At 41.6% G+C, this 12,952-nt stretch overlaps 1 protein-coding gene across 1 annotated transcript in view; it reads right to left on the bottom strand.

Moving 5' to 3' along the window:
• bckdhb (branched chain keto acid dehydrogenase E1 subunit beta) overlaps positions 1 to 10,853 on the bottom strand; it is a 68,459-nt gene extending 57,606 nt beyond the window's left edge. The window contains exons 1-6 of the mRNA XM_076280936.1: positions 10,641 to 10,853; positions 8,799 to 8,876; positions 7,412 to 7,480; positions 5,183 to 5,316; positions 3,651 to 3,806; positions 2,256 to 2,364 (exon numbers count right to left, since the gene is read on the bottom strand). Of these exons, the coding sequence (XP_076137051.1) occupies positions 2,256 to 2,364; positions 3,651 to 3,806; positions 5,183 to 5,316; positions 7,412 to 7,480; positions 8,799 to 8,876; positions 10,641 to 10,836 (742 nt within the window). The 5' untranslated portion in view covers positions 10,837 to 10,853. The remainder of the gene's footprint in view (positions 1 to 2,255; positions 2,365 to 3,650; positions 3,807 to 5,182; positions 5,317 to 7,411; positions 7,481 to 8,798; positions 8,877 to 10,640) is intronic.
• Between the last annotated feature and the right edge of the window lie 2,099 nt (positions 10,854 to 12,952).

Genomic DNA, 12,952 nt, shown 5'->3' with positions numbered 1-12,952 from the left:
TTCCGAAGCAATTCCTAATATAAAGCTACCAGTTGAAAAAGCCGGAAACACATGAGAGACATTATCCACTAATGCCACTGGTCTACCACAACAATGATATGGTCAAAAATGCATGGAGAGAAAACAGAGTGAGAGAGAACACACACACACACACACACAAAGTTACACTACCAGCTGAACGTTTTAATTTAAACAGTTGGTTTTTATTCTGAAAGTTTCAATGTAAAATCCTTCTAGTTCTGCACTGCATCACCCCCCTCATCTTACCTCCAGCTTCTAACTGACGGCTGCCAGTCACATCTAACATGGAAGCCTTGCTTGTGCATGGAGAATTAGACCATCCTGACCACTGCTGTTGCGGATTTTGCACAATGAGCTAATGCTTGTGAAATGTTAACTAAATGCTGATGCCCAACCTGAGGGAAGAGACATTTGTAGTTCTCTGGTGGCATGCACATACCACACTAACCAGGACCAGGTCCTTTTGCAGGGCCTGGACAGAGAGGGGCTGATGTGATCAGTGTGACAGGAAGGCTAAAAACAAAAGCCACATAATGCACACGTCATATCACTTGTGGCAAAATGGACGGAGCGCTTCGAGTGAACAACTGCTCTGTGTCTGTTCGGTCTTGAGACTGCATCGTGGAACAGCAGCACGCAGGCATTTTGGTTCATTTTGGAACCTGAAAATTCCCTGGTTTTCTAAACTATTCTGAGGCCCAGGCAAAGGAGTGAGTCAAAAATGGACTATGCGAATAAGATTCCAAATGGAAGAACCAACATTTCCTCCTCCATTCCTCGTGACATTAAAAAGCCATTATTAAACTCATCGTTCTGCTACATTACGGGACAAAAAGGCACAAAAAACAGGCCTTCACAGTCACCTAAAACCATTTGGATTGAATTAGTTGATTTGCAGCATGCCATAAATCGAAGCGTGACACGAGGCAGATCTCATCCCAAACCTGCGACCCACAAGTCATGCAAAGAGACCCCTCAGAGAAGACAGAGGAGCCAGCTGGCCGCTGGCTGGATGGGGGTCTTCTAAGAGTGGGCCAGTTTTGGAGAATTTGGATGAACAGTGGGAACTCCCGAGGACACTGGCATATTATTGAGAAGGAAAGATAAAAAATAAAAAAAACACATAAAAAAAAACACACAAAAAAACACACACATCTCCAAAATGCTTGCCCATCTGTTTGGAAGGACTGCTCTCGGCAAGAAAACACATACACAAACACACACACATAATACACAAACACACGTACACACAAAGTGTATATGACCTTAATGACATGTCACAGATACATTTAAATCACAACTCAGAACAGACCATCTGGCAAGTCTAATAGTGTTCTGGGATCATATTAACAAACATGGAAAACAAATCAATCTAGCAGGATGGAAATTTCACCTTGGGCCCATATAAATAGTAATCAATGTAAATGGGGATTTTGATTTCAGGCAGTTAGAAGGCATAATTCACCATCCAGTTTCAACTGAACTCAAGCCACAGTGAAGTTCTGTCTTGTTTGGCGCCAGGGAACCCGTAATATATCAAGAGGAGCATGCTTAGTATCACATACAACCACATGGTGCTAGTTCCTATGATGTTAATGACTGTGTAACGACCGGGAGAGTTCATTTAAACACGCCTGTTCTTAACTTTACACAAAACACGAACACTCACTTGACATCTGGAGGCCGACATCCCCTTCAACTCAAAGGACAAAAATGGAACACAACGCAAAAAAACACAACACCACCAGCAAAAAACAAAAGCTTGACTTCTTTCATTTCATCTCATTTCCTTAGTCATGCACACACTCTCCCTCGTTCTCTCACTCCCTATGAACCAGATTTCTCTTTTATTTTAATGGCCTTTTTGCCAACCTGTCAAAATGCGCTCCAGGATCGCCATACTTGTGGCTATGGCGAGCTCAGAAACCGCAAACCCTTTCTCAAGTCAACACAATGCAATAAACGGTGTACTCTCTCCACACAAACATCAGCCTTGTAGTGGCGCCAGACGGTCAGGGGCTCTTCATAGGCAAATCCTGTCAACCATTTTACAGTGTGGTTAACGTGCTGATGATTTTTTGCTTCATACCCCTCAACGGACCCTACTCCAAGCAGTGAGGGCTCTTGGACATTTAGCGTGGATTATCAGAAGTCATAAATTCACCTCGCAGTTCATTTCCCAAACCCACTCAGAGTCTCAGACAGAGAGACGGGGTGAGTACACGATGGCTCACCTGCTGCTCTGTACAGGATCTTGGGCTCGAAGAAAATGCAGGGGTTCTGGTCAGCGATGCAGGAGAGGAGAAGGCCCTTGGCTTGAACAGGACTCCTGGGGACCACGATCTGAGGAGAAAAACAGACAGCCATCATCAGAGACGTTCATCAACTGCTCTAAAGGATCTCTGGCATCTTTAGGTGATCACCATCTAGACTGCTGACCCAACCGATCACCAGGAGCTCCAAGAGCTATGACCAATACTGACACTAATATTGAGACAGACAGAGAGGAAGACATCCACATGTGCCATATAACTGGCATCAATGATCAGAGATAAGATGGCACTATCACACAGCATAGCTCACCATCTACTGTATAGTTACTGACAGAAATCCCTTAAGACAGACTCTTTGTGCTAGTTATCTAGTACTGACGCCAATGACCAAAGAAGTCACCACACAGCTTGCTTCTCCAGTGCTTCCAGCACATAATTGAGTTGGCCTAAATTAAAAAAAAAAAAAACATAATGAAAACCAAGAGCCTGGTTAACGATGCTGCTATGAAATTCAAATTACTGCTGATTACTGGGGCTTCTGGGCTTTGTTGTCTTGAACCTGAGCCGTGGATTTCATTCCCATAATTGGCAGGGCTGTTGGTGGACCCCACCACAACACAACCCTCGGCCATGGCAGCTTGTTGTGTTGACTGTGGACAGCAAGCTGCAGTTGTGGCCTGTTAAGTAGGGTCTGGCTGTGCCTGGAGCCCAGCAATAGCCCTCCCTCGTGTCTCTGTGCCTTTCCAATGGGCACTGGGATTCATTTTGCCTGGCTGCGTGGAACAAGTCTACTAAATGTCAACTTAATAACACCGGTGCACTGATCAGCCATCCGCATCAGTTGTCATGGGGGGGGGGGGGGGGGGGGAGCAGGGAGCGTGGTGGAGTTCATGGAGCATTAACTGCACCTGAGGCAGGAAGGAGGGATGGAGAAAAGTGGGGAGAAAATGAGAGAGCGGTGTGAAAGAAAAAGAGACTGAAATAAAGAGACAAATAAATGAGACAATAACCTATAACACAGCCATAACCTATAACTATAACCATCAGCTCAATATCTACTTAAATATTTTTGTTACAATTTATGTTCTACCTTTCATACATCAGGCAGCAAATGTTGCTTTAGCAACTTGCCATCTGAGCCAAATAGGCTATAGAATTGGAACTAAGTGAATAAATCATGCCCTGAAATGTGGGGAATATGTGAGAGTATTTTACATGATTGAAAGATTAAGAGAATGAACGTATATGCTGTGAAAGGACATCTGAGAGACGAGATAGAAAGCGCACACGCTAGCACGCGCACACACACACACACACACACACACAGGAGTGTGAGGAGAGACAGGTGACATGTACCTTGATGCCAGGGCAGTGGGCGAAGAAGGCCTCAGGGCTCTGTGAGTGGTAGAGTGAGCCGTGGCCCACACAACCCCATGGGGCTCGGATGGTCAGGTTCCCACAGTCAAACAGATTTCCTGAGCGATACCTGTACTTGGCAGCCTCGTTTACAATCTAGACACACAAGAACAAAGTCGGAAATGAACAAAATGTCCCTTGTGATAAGATGAGCATAATTTCAAACAGGTATTCCTGAAATTATTTACTCAGATGTGCATGATCGAGTGGTTAGATTGTTCAGCCTAGCCAGGGTTCCCACTTCCCTCACCTCATAAAATTTGCTTTTTAAGACTTTTCATGCCCAGTTTCCCCAAATCCAAGAATCCAACACCGCACCGTTTGAGCCATGGATCAAGGAGAGAAATCCAAGCACTTTCAATGAATGGCTCATGTATATTGATGCCTAGGTTTATTTGCATGACAAAACGTTCAAAGAATTTATTTTCCTTTAATTCAAAAACTTTCAAGGATTTCAAGAATCCGTGGGAACCCTTTATACTGATCTCTGGAAATCAGTTTTGATGGAGTTTACTGATGACTTCTCTGGATTACAGGATTACTGTAAGATACAGTAAGACTGGAAATATAAACTTACTAGGTGTATATATCTCTCTCTCCTGCATTTGAAGTTGCTTTTGATATTTAAGCAAGATAAAAAACAAAATCCAACATTAGCCCCAGATGCTGCAGCTTGACACCAGTCACCTGTACCGTGTAACTGGAAATTGGCAACACTCATTTGATCATTCTCTGTGTCTGTCAATGAATAAAGCCCTAATCCAAGAACACATCTCCTTTTGCCCACCCCCCCAAAACATTCACTTTACAGTCATACAGGAGTATATGTATATATATATATACTGCAGGATTATTCTACAATGAAAATAGTTGGAAATTAATTTAAAAATTGACAAATAATCGATTGATTGATGGATACTTATGACACTTATATGAATACTTATGATGAATAAATAAAGACAGAACCCAGAACCCTCCTCCTAATCCCCCATCCACATCCTGTGCCTTGCTCTTGTACAAAAGACTCAGAGGGAACTCTGTGCTCTTGTGTTTATTCAGACATCAAGAGAGAGCAGCCTGGAAGCTTCTCACTCCCACCTGTTACTTATTTTGTTTTGCTGGGGGGGGGGGGGGGGGCCTTCCTTTTCAAGAGCAAAGGACATGGCAAGCCTTTAGCAGGAAGGAATAACATGGCAACCTTCCTTGAAGGGACAGTCCACTACCCGTTCATTTATTTTTTGAGCTTACGAAAGACCACAATGACAAAAGCTGGCAATATTCAGGGGGCTTTTTTGACACAATTGTGTGTCCAGAAAAAAAAAACCCTGTAAGGTAATCATCCCTCTATAAACACTGACAGGGTTTCTATGGAGAAACTCATCTATATGAGTCTGAGAGAGAGCACGCGGGGGGGAGACTGCCAAGATCTTGTGAGAGAGACTTAAGAGTCCATGGAGACCAACCCAGCTCACCTGGTCGAATGCTGGGTAGATGTAATCAGCGAACTGGATCTCGGCGATGGCTGTAGCTCCTGCCACGGCAACACCAATTCCAAATCCCACAATTCCTTGCTCACAAAGGGGAGTGTTGAACACGCGGTCTTTACCTAGATGAGAAACATACAGACACACACTGAGAAAACGTATGCCAAATGTCAGCTAAATGACTAAGTGTACAAATGATCACTTTATAACCACTAGTACCTTAGTTGTCCAAATCAAACATGTAATACATCAATGCACTCTAACTACATAGCCCTTTGATTAACTACCATTTCAGTCAGAGAAAACAAAGATGTAGCTATTCAGTCAGGCTTCAAAGCCCACACAGGATGAATCTGTGATATGGCCTTGAGTTAGTGGGAAAGTGGCACGCATCTTCACCAATCTACAGATACAAACGGAAAGCTTTTGGATGAGCTCGTCAGCCAGGACGTAGGAACACCGATCAGTGTCACAGTGGCATCCATGCTATGTGATATTCACTCAAAAATTAAGTTTCGGTCTATAATGGGAATCAGCCTTGGAATCTTCCATTTGAGCTGGCAAAAATCAAGCAAATAAAAAAACTTTCAAAATGATACTCCTGAAAGATGAGGGGGAGCAATTTAGCCTAGCCTATAATTGAACAAAGTGCCAAATAATTGAGATTAATGTTTTTATTGCTTATTCCATCAGCTTTTTGGTAATAGCTAGACGGGAAACACTCGGGGATGGAATGTTCTGGCCATTTCAGATATTAGCCACCATTTTCCACTTTGAATAAAAATCAAACATGGGCTTTCAGTATCACCACATGGAATTTACAGATCTAGCCTTGAACATCTCTGTGAGATGACATAAAAATGATCATGCAAAACGTCCCTGCTGATGCTTAACAGCATTTCATTTCATTGTGTTCCGTACAGATGCATTTAGTTGTGCGGAGAGAATGTACGCATCCATTGGACTGTGTGGAACACTGTGTAATTTGATCACATTTTTTGCATGTTAGTGTTTGTTGCTATTGTTGTACGTGTGTGTGTGTGTGTGTGTGTACTGTCCACTCTACAGCTTACTTCTGTGATTGGTAATAACACTCTTCTCTCGAGTTCACTCCACTGAGCAGTTACCGTTCCTTTCATTGTCAGAGAATAGGTCTGCAAGAATAAGCTCGTACCCCACCTTCCAACTAGATGACATGGAAAATAACAATCCCAAAAGGTCAACACCCTGACGTCAATGAAAGCTAATACCTGTGAGGAGGAAGTGTGTGTGCATGAATATGTGTGTGTGTGTGTGTGTGTGTGTGTGTGTGTGTGTGTGAGAGTGATGCACACACTATGCCACATCACCAGAACTGAAGCTACAGGAAAGTGGTTAGCTGTGGTGCAGGCGGAGTGGAGGGTGTGCGCTGATTGTGTGCCACGCGAGGGGAATAGAGTAGTGCAGCAGCCACAGGCGGCTCGGAGAGCTGGTGTCAGAGGGCAGCTGCAGTGGAGATGCATCAAATGACACATCATTTCAGAGGCTTTCACAAAATCCAAAGAAAATTCACTAAAAGCTGCATGGAAAACACATATTCATCACAGTGTAATAAAAAAAACACCTTGATTCAAAAGAAATTTGTATTTTAAGAACAACTATTGCTATTTTGGTCAGTTTACCTCTTCATCACTATTACTCATTGAAACCTACACAGCCTTAACAGCAACATGTAGGAGTACATATGGTAGAATAATAAATGAAGACTAACTGACTAAATTACAACTAGGTCTCTACGCTCACTGACGCATCATTGTTACTTTTTAAAATGTATTTTTCATGATGCTTTGAAAACAGGAAAGAGAGTTTCAAAAGTAAACCTTTATTGCCATCTAGTGGAGAACAAAATAAATAATCATAACATGAGGGGAATTCACAATTCTGTGGGAACACTCCATCTCTGCCTTCAATCAGAAGTATAAATCGAAAAGTTAAGAAAAACAGAGGTAGTCATATATGTATCTGTTAACATCTTTTTGAAGACAATCATAGTGACCACAGCCTTAATGTGGATAAGAATGATTACATTACATACAACCTAGACTTGATTTGATACGAAGTCATTTGGATTAAATTAATATTGCAGACAGGGAAAAAAAAAAATAGAGATCTAGCTCTGAAGTCCCGTCATGAAGTGCCAAAATACTAAAAAGTCAGACAGTACTGGAGAGTACTCACCATACTTATCTCGAAGGCCAACTGTGCAGCGGAACACTCCACCAAAAGCAACGTCTTCCCCAAAGATGACTGGAGAGCAGAAGATCATATAACGACTTTGGAATTACAATTTCCCATGACAACTTCCCTTTGGCGTCTCAAACTGAATTAAAAACAGTATAATGTACATAATGTCCCCCCCCCCCCCAAGATCAGTAATTCCATAACTAATTAAAAATGACAAGCATAAGACATTTTCTTTCATTTGTTAGAGCCGTCAAGGTCATCTGAAAAGTAAGAAGTTGTGTACATGGAAGAACGTCACTTAAGTCATTTCTACTCCTTTCAATTTTATGGTTTCTAAACTGGTCAACTGGGTTAAGAATCACCACACTGTTATTTGCTCTAAAAAAAAAGTTTAATACCCAACATTCAGTTAGTCAGCAGCCTTCTTCAGGTGTGTTCTGAGACAACATTGGCCGAAATGTTGTATATTAAACTTCTGTAAAGCAGTTTACTTCTGTAAGAGGAGTCACAAGAGTTTGTGTGATTCCTTTGTCAGTCTGGACTTGACCTTTCTCCAGCACCTTTGTGTGGGAGGTGTGTGTTCTCTCTACACTCAACTCTCAATTGATCAATCCTTGAACCTCAGTCTGCTTCTGACACGGAACATCAGAGCCAGAGCCAGATTCCTTCAAGTGTCATATGCTCTTTGGGTTCTTCATGAGGGATTTCAAACCTCCAGGTTTTCTCAAGACTTCCTCATTCTTTTGTTGTACAGAACAAGGACATATTTGTTGTTGGAGGAAGTATGGACCAAAAATATTACAATGATGTTTTTATAATGACGATCTATGATGCTATGTGGATCAGAGTCCGGTCTTGTGACTCAAGTCTCTGTACCAATGAATGCCTGGTGTAGACATGGAAGAACTGGTTTTGACTTTTAAAGCAGTGCAGCATTCCACTCACAGCCACACAAGACAATTAAACATCCTGCTGCCCGGCTGGTGTAATGGTGAACATGGCATCTCTTGCATGATCAAGAAAGTTTCCTTATTTAGACCTATGTATGTTAAGACTAGTTTTAGAATTGTACAAACTCTCTAGGTGTGTGTTACAACAAACCATCAGTAGATTTGTTGTAAAAAAAGAAATACATTTAAACTTGTAATTTTTGAGTGTATCTGAAAGCTAATAGCCAAAAAAATGTCCTGTTTCTCCTGTGCATATTTTTACTTTCTTTGGGGTGTTTGGGGTGAAACCGATAACAGGTGTATAACACTGAAGAACACTGTTTGGTTGTCATATCTTCTTTGTCATTGCAAATCCAAATATTTTTTCTTGCACACTTAAAAGGGATCAAGGGGACATGTAGGAGAGAACCAAATCAAACCACATGGCTCACCTGCTGTGGGATCTGTAGCAAGTGTGTTATCCAAGGCACTAGTTACCGACTGGAATAAGTTCATCTTCTGAGTGGGCCCTGCAAGTACATACAAGCTGGAATTAGTCTAAATGGGTAAACACTTCCGAGAAAAAATGACACAGACTGAGATTACAAGTACAACATAGTGAATACAAACGACTGCATTGTGTAGCGATGTCCTTGCCTGGGTGGCTAGCACATTTGAATTTGAATAAAGTCAGTCTGGCAATTCTCCCAATGGAGCAGACTTCCAAATCACCAAAGACCGAGGAACCAATCCCAACCGCATATCCAGTATGGGACAGGCTTTGTACAATGACAGACGGTTGGCACTGCCAATGGCTGCACTGATGGCATCAGTTTTAAATGTCAGGCACATGTATTTCCTTTGAAACTGAGTAAACAACTGTATGTAAAACCATTGTTTACAATTGTGTTTGCTGCTATACTTTGGAAATAATTCAGTAGAGTTTAATGTACCAACTTAAGTTTAAAGCACAATTTTACAAGCAATAAGACCTGCTCAGAGTGCAGCAGAAGTGTTGTTTGCCCTATTAAGAGTTTATGTGCCATCAAAATGATTTTGGAGAAGTCATTTTAAGGTAAAATATGGTAAACCAATGATTTGCAGTCCAAATCTCAATTGAGAATCAGTCTGGGTTCACTCAGGCTGATGTCCTGGGAAAGTAACCAATCTTCTTGAGAAATGTATGGAGTTAGTTGGTAACGCAAACATGGCAGTCGTCTACACATATTCCGCCCCTTCCGCGGCACAAGTTGACATGTGAATAAATCGTGCCAATCATGTGGTATGTTGTGAATACATCGTGTTAATCATGTGTTGTGATCTCGCAGCTGGAGCAACATTGGTGCACACTCAGTTTTGCCCGACATAGATGCCCTATAAGTTATGGTTATGGGATTTGCCAGGTGCTTTTGTCCAAAGCGAAATACAAATAACAATACAATAGTGACATTTAACATTTAATCTCCATCTACTAGGCCTACAGTTGTTGAAGGTGACAAACCTAGGTAAATTAACACAGAGTAAGTGGTAAACCTCCAGAAGAGTTGTATGGCTTTATTCTCCTAACAAAACAATGCCATAGGGCTTTTATTGTAGGAGGTTTACCACTTACCCAGGTTTGTTCCTAAAACACATACTTGGAACCTGATATAGTCAAAACAATTTGGAGTTGATTAAACTAACTCAAGATAATGATCAGGAGACATCCCTCAGCAATGAATGATCATCTGCACAGCACTCATTCAAATGATCTTGTTACAGACATACTTTCTTTAAAAAACCCGGAGCTCTTTGAGACATCAAAGACCACTACATAAGTTATACTTCACATATCTCTGACTACAATGTTGTCACTTCAATGTTTGTCATTCAAAACGTGGCTGTAATCGCTCCCCTAGTGGAAGTCCATGGCACAAGGACAACCACCTTTGAATGCTATGGGTTAATAACAACATTCTCGAGTCCATTCGGTGGAGATGGAAGCGTCTATTTTCTCATACAGAGCTGAAAGAAGATATACTCACGGAGACGATGCATTTGTAAAAAAAAAATCCACTACGTGCGGACAATTCTGAACCTCCTCTTTCCCAAAAGTAAACTTGCAGCAAATTGCTACAGTTAGCTTGCTAACTAGCGCACTTCAGTGTTATTGCCTTTGACTTGTGGTATTACTTTCTAATGCTGTGGTGGTGTGGCATTCTTGCCACTTTCCTGTTTCTATCGGGAGCATAATAAAAAAGAAACAAATATGTTAACTGACAAAAAAAAACAAAGGACGTTTAAGTTAACATTACCATATTGAGTGGGCACCGGGTCAGGCTGAAAGGTGAAATGGGAAACATGCCTCCTCTGTGTTCTTGAACTGCATGTGCCGTTTGGGGATAGTCTGACAAGGGTAATACCCAAACAACTGTGCACCCCTCCATTCACGTTAGAAATAGCACTCTTAATGCTTGCACTCCTCGACAGAAACCGTGCAGCCGCCGCCATTGCTACAACATCTGACCAGGAAATGGAAAATGACGTTACATTATCCAAGACATGAACGGTGTTGTGATTGGTTAAAAAGGTGGGTGGCGTTGGAGGGTCAGAGGTTACAATCGGAGAGACATGGTGGCCCCTTTCTTTTACTGTCTATGGGTGGCCCTACCAGACATTCTCTGGGCCCCACTGATATGTCAAACATCGCAGAATGTACAAGGACATCCTATTTTAGCAGTATAAGTGCACATTGTTTCAGGATACTTACTATACCTGATCAGCCTGCTTTGCCTCATAGAAATTGTGCTATATTATGCCATTTTTCTCGTCACGTTGTAGTTCGTTTGTAGTCCATGTGGCCTTTCATGTCCAACAGTTTTAATGTGAACTTGGGAATTTGCCGTTTTTGTCACTTGAAAGCTGCATATCATTCTTTCACGAGCATCTTACACTATATTTTAAGCAAATACAGTTGTTTGTTTAGGATTACTGAGTGTATGTTTTAACCTTTGTTGTGGCATCCGTGTTTGTCACACATTCTGATGGCAAAGCACATGAACACTTGCTGTCGGAAAGTAGCCATGGGGGCGGTCCTTGTCATTCCGAGGTGCCCTGAATGCACCCAAAGATAGTTCATGTCTATGAGGGCAAAGTGGAGTTAAGTCAGAGACGGGCTCTGGTTGAGGCGTTTGAACGGACGTTTGAACGGGCGTCGGAGGCATTGTGAAAGTGGGTTGGATATTTCAGCGTGGGGTATGGGGGTCCTCCCCCAGAAAATTTTTTTTGGACTAGATGCAATTTCCTGCATTCTGGTACATTTTAACAGGTTATTTAGATACTTCTATATAACAAAATAAAGCCAGCCTACGAAATTAATAAAAAGTAAATCATGCATAATTTAAAAATTACTCAATAGGCTACTTGGCTACGCAATAAGGTTTCCATTACAGCACCGCGGACGTTCAATGAACGCATGAAAGCGGATGGTTTGTTTGAAATCCCGACACTCTTTCAACTACATGGAACGTAATAGTGATCGATCATCAAATACCTCCCCAGATTTCAGTGCCCATCAGTCCCAACATTTAACAATATAATCAAACAGTCCAAAAGTAAATTAAATATCAAACTAAACCGAAAATGTCATGCTTTTGAAGGCCTACCAGTATGCCGCTCCAAGAAACGCATGTCTCAAAATAAAACTCGCATAAGAAATAAAGGGCTGTCTCGAATACAATCCTGCCCCTAAAGGCCTGTACTTTGTCTTAAGACCCCGGCCATAATTTGAGGATTTACTGTATCTAAGTAGACAAACTGGCTTCAGATATCCAACAGAGTGAATAGAGATTGTGCAGTCTTAGCTGTGGTTAGTGACGTGATGCTGTTAATGGGGAGTTTTACATAGCCTAGTGTAAACCTATAGGTTATTATTTATTTGGCGTACCTATAAGGCTTTTTACCTTATCAAAAGTGAGGGGGACGACTGATCTCTTCAACACTGCAGGGGATTTGGCGCTTGTCACTGTGTGTGTGACCGAAGCGGAATGGGAGAATGCGTGTAACAAAAAAAAAAAAAAAAGTTTATGAGCGATTTACGCGCAAATGGGAGAATCCAATGAAAATGACAATGAAGCACTAAACAGATGCTGAAAACAGCACTGGTATTTCGCACGGCAAAAGTGTGTGTGTGTGTGTGTGTGTGTGTGTGTGGGGGGGGGGGGGGGGGTCCAAACTAACAATTTTAAAAAGTGGGTGGGTGTTTTGTAAGAATTTAAGAAATGTTTGTATATTTTAACTTTTAAATGCATCAATCAGGTGCACTTTCAAAAGAGGTCAGACTTGCTTATTTTTATGGAAATATTTGTGCTGTAGCCTAAGCTATTTTGCACTTCAGAATTATAACCATGCACACACAGGTGGAATAGTTATAGTGATATTGTAATAAGTTCACAACCACAAAAACATATGCTACATTTCACAGTTCAGAAATTTTCAAAAATGTGTGTACATTTCAGCACTCCATGAAATTATGCATAAGTGGTCACCTGTGTTATTCAGCTAGTTTATTTAAGATAATATATTGGTCATTGTAATGGCCATAGCCTATAGCCTACATGCTATTCCT

This window comes from Alosa pseudoharengus, unplaced genomic scaffold (assembly GCF_046254945.1).
Source record: "Alosa pseudoharengus isolate Yale_2024_CS ecotype anadromous, Long Island Sound unplaced genomic scaffold, YU_APseudo_1.1 YU_APseudo_1.1_scf_12, whole genome shotgun sequence".
Taxonomy (NCBI): domain Eukaryota; kingdom Metazoa; phylum Chordata; class Actinopteri; order Clupeiformes; family Clupeidae; genus Alosa; species Alosa pseudoharengus.
The sequence above is the reverse complement of the archived record's forward strand: the minus strand, read 5'-3'. Positions and strand labels throughout refer to the sequence as shown.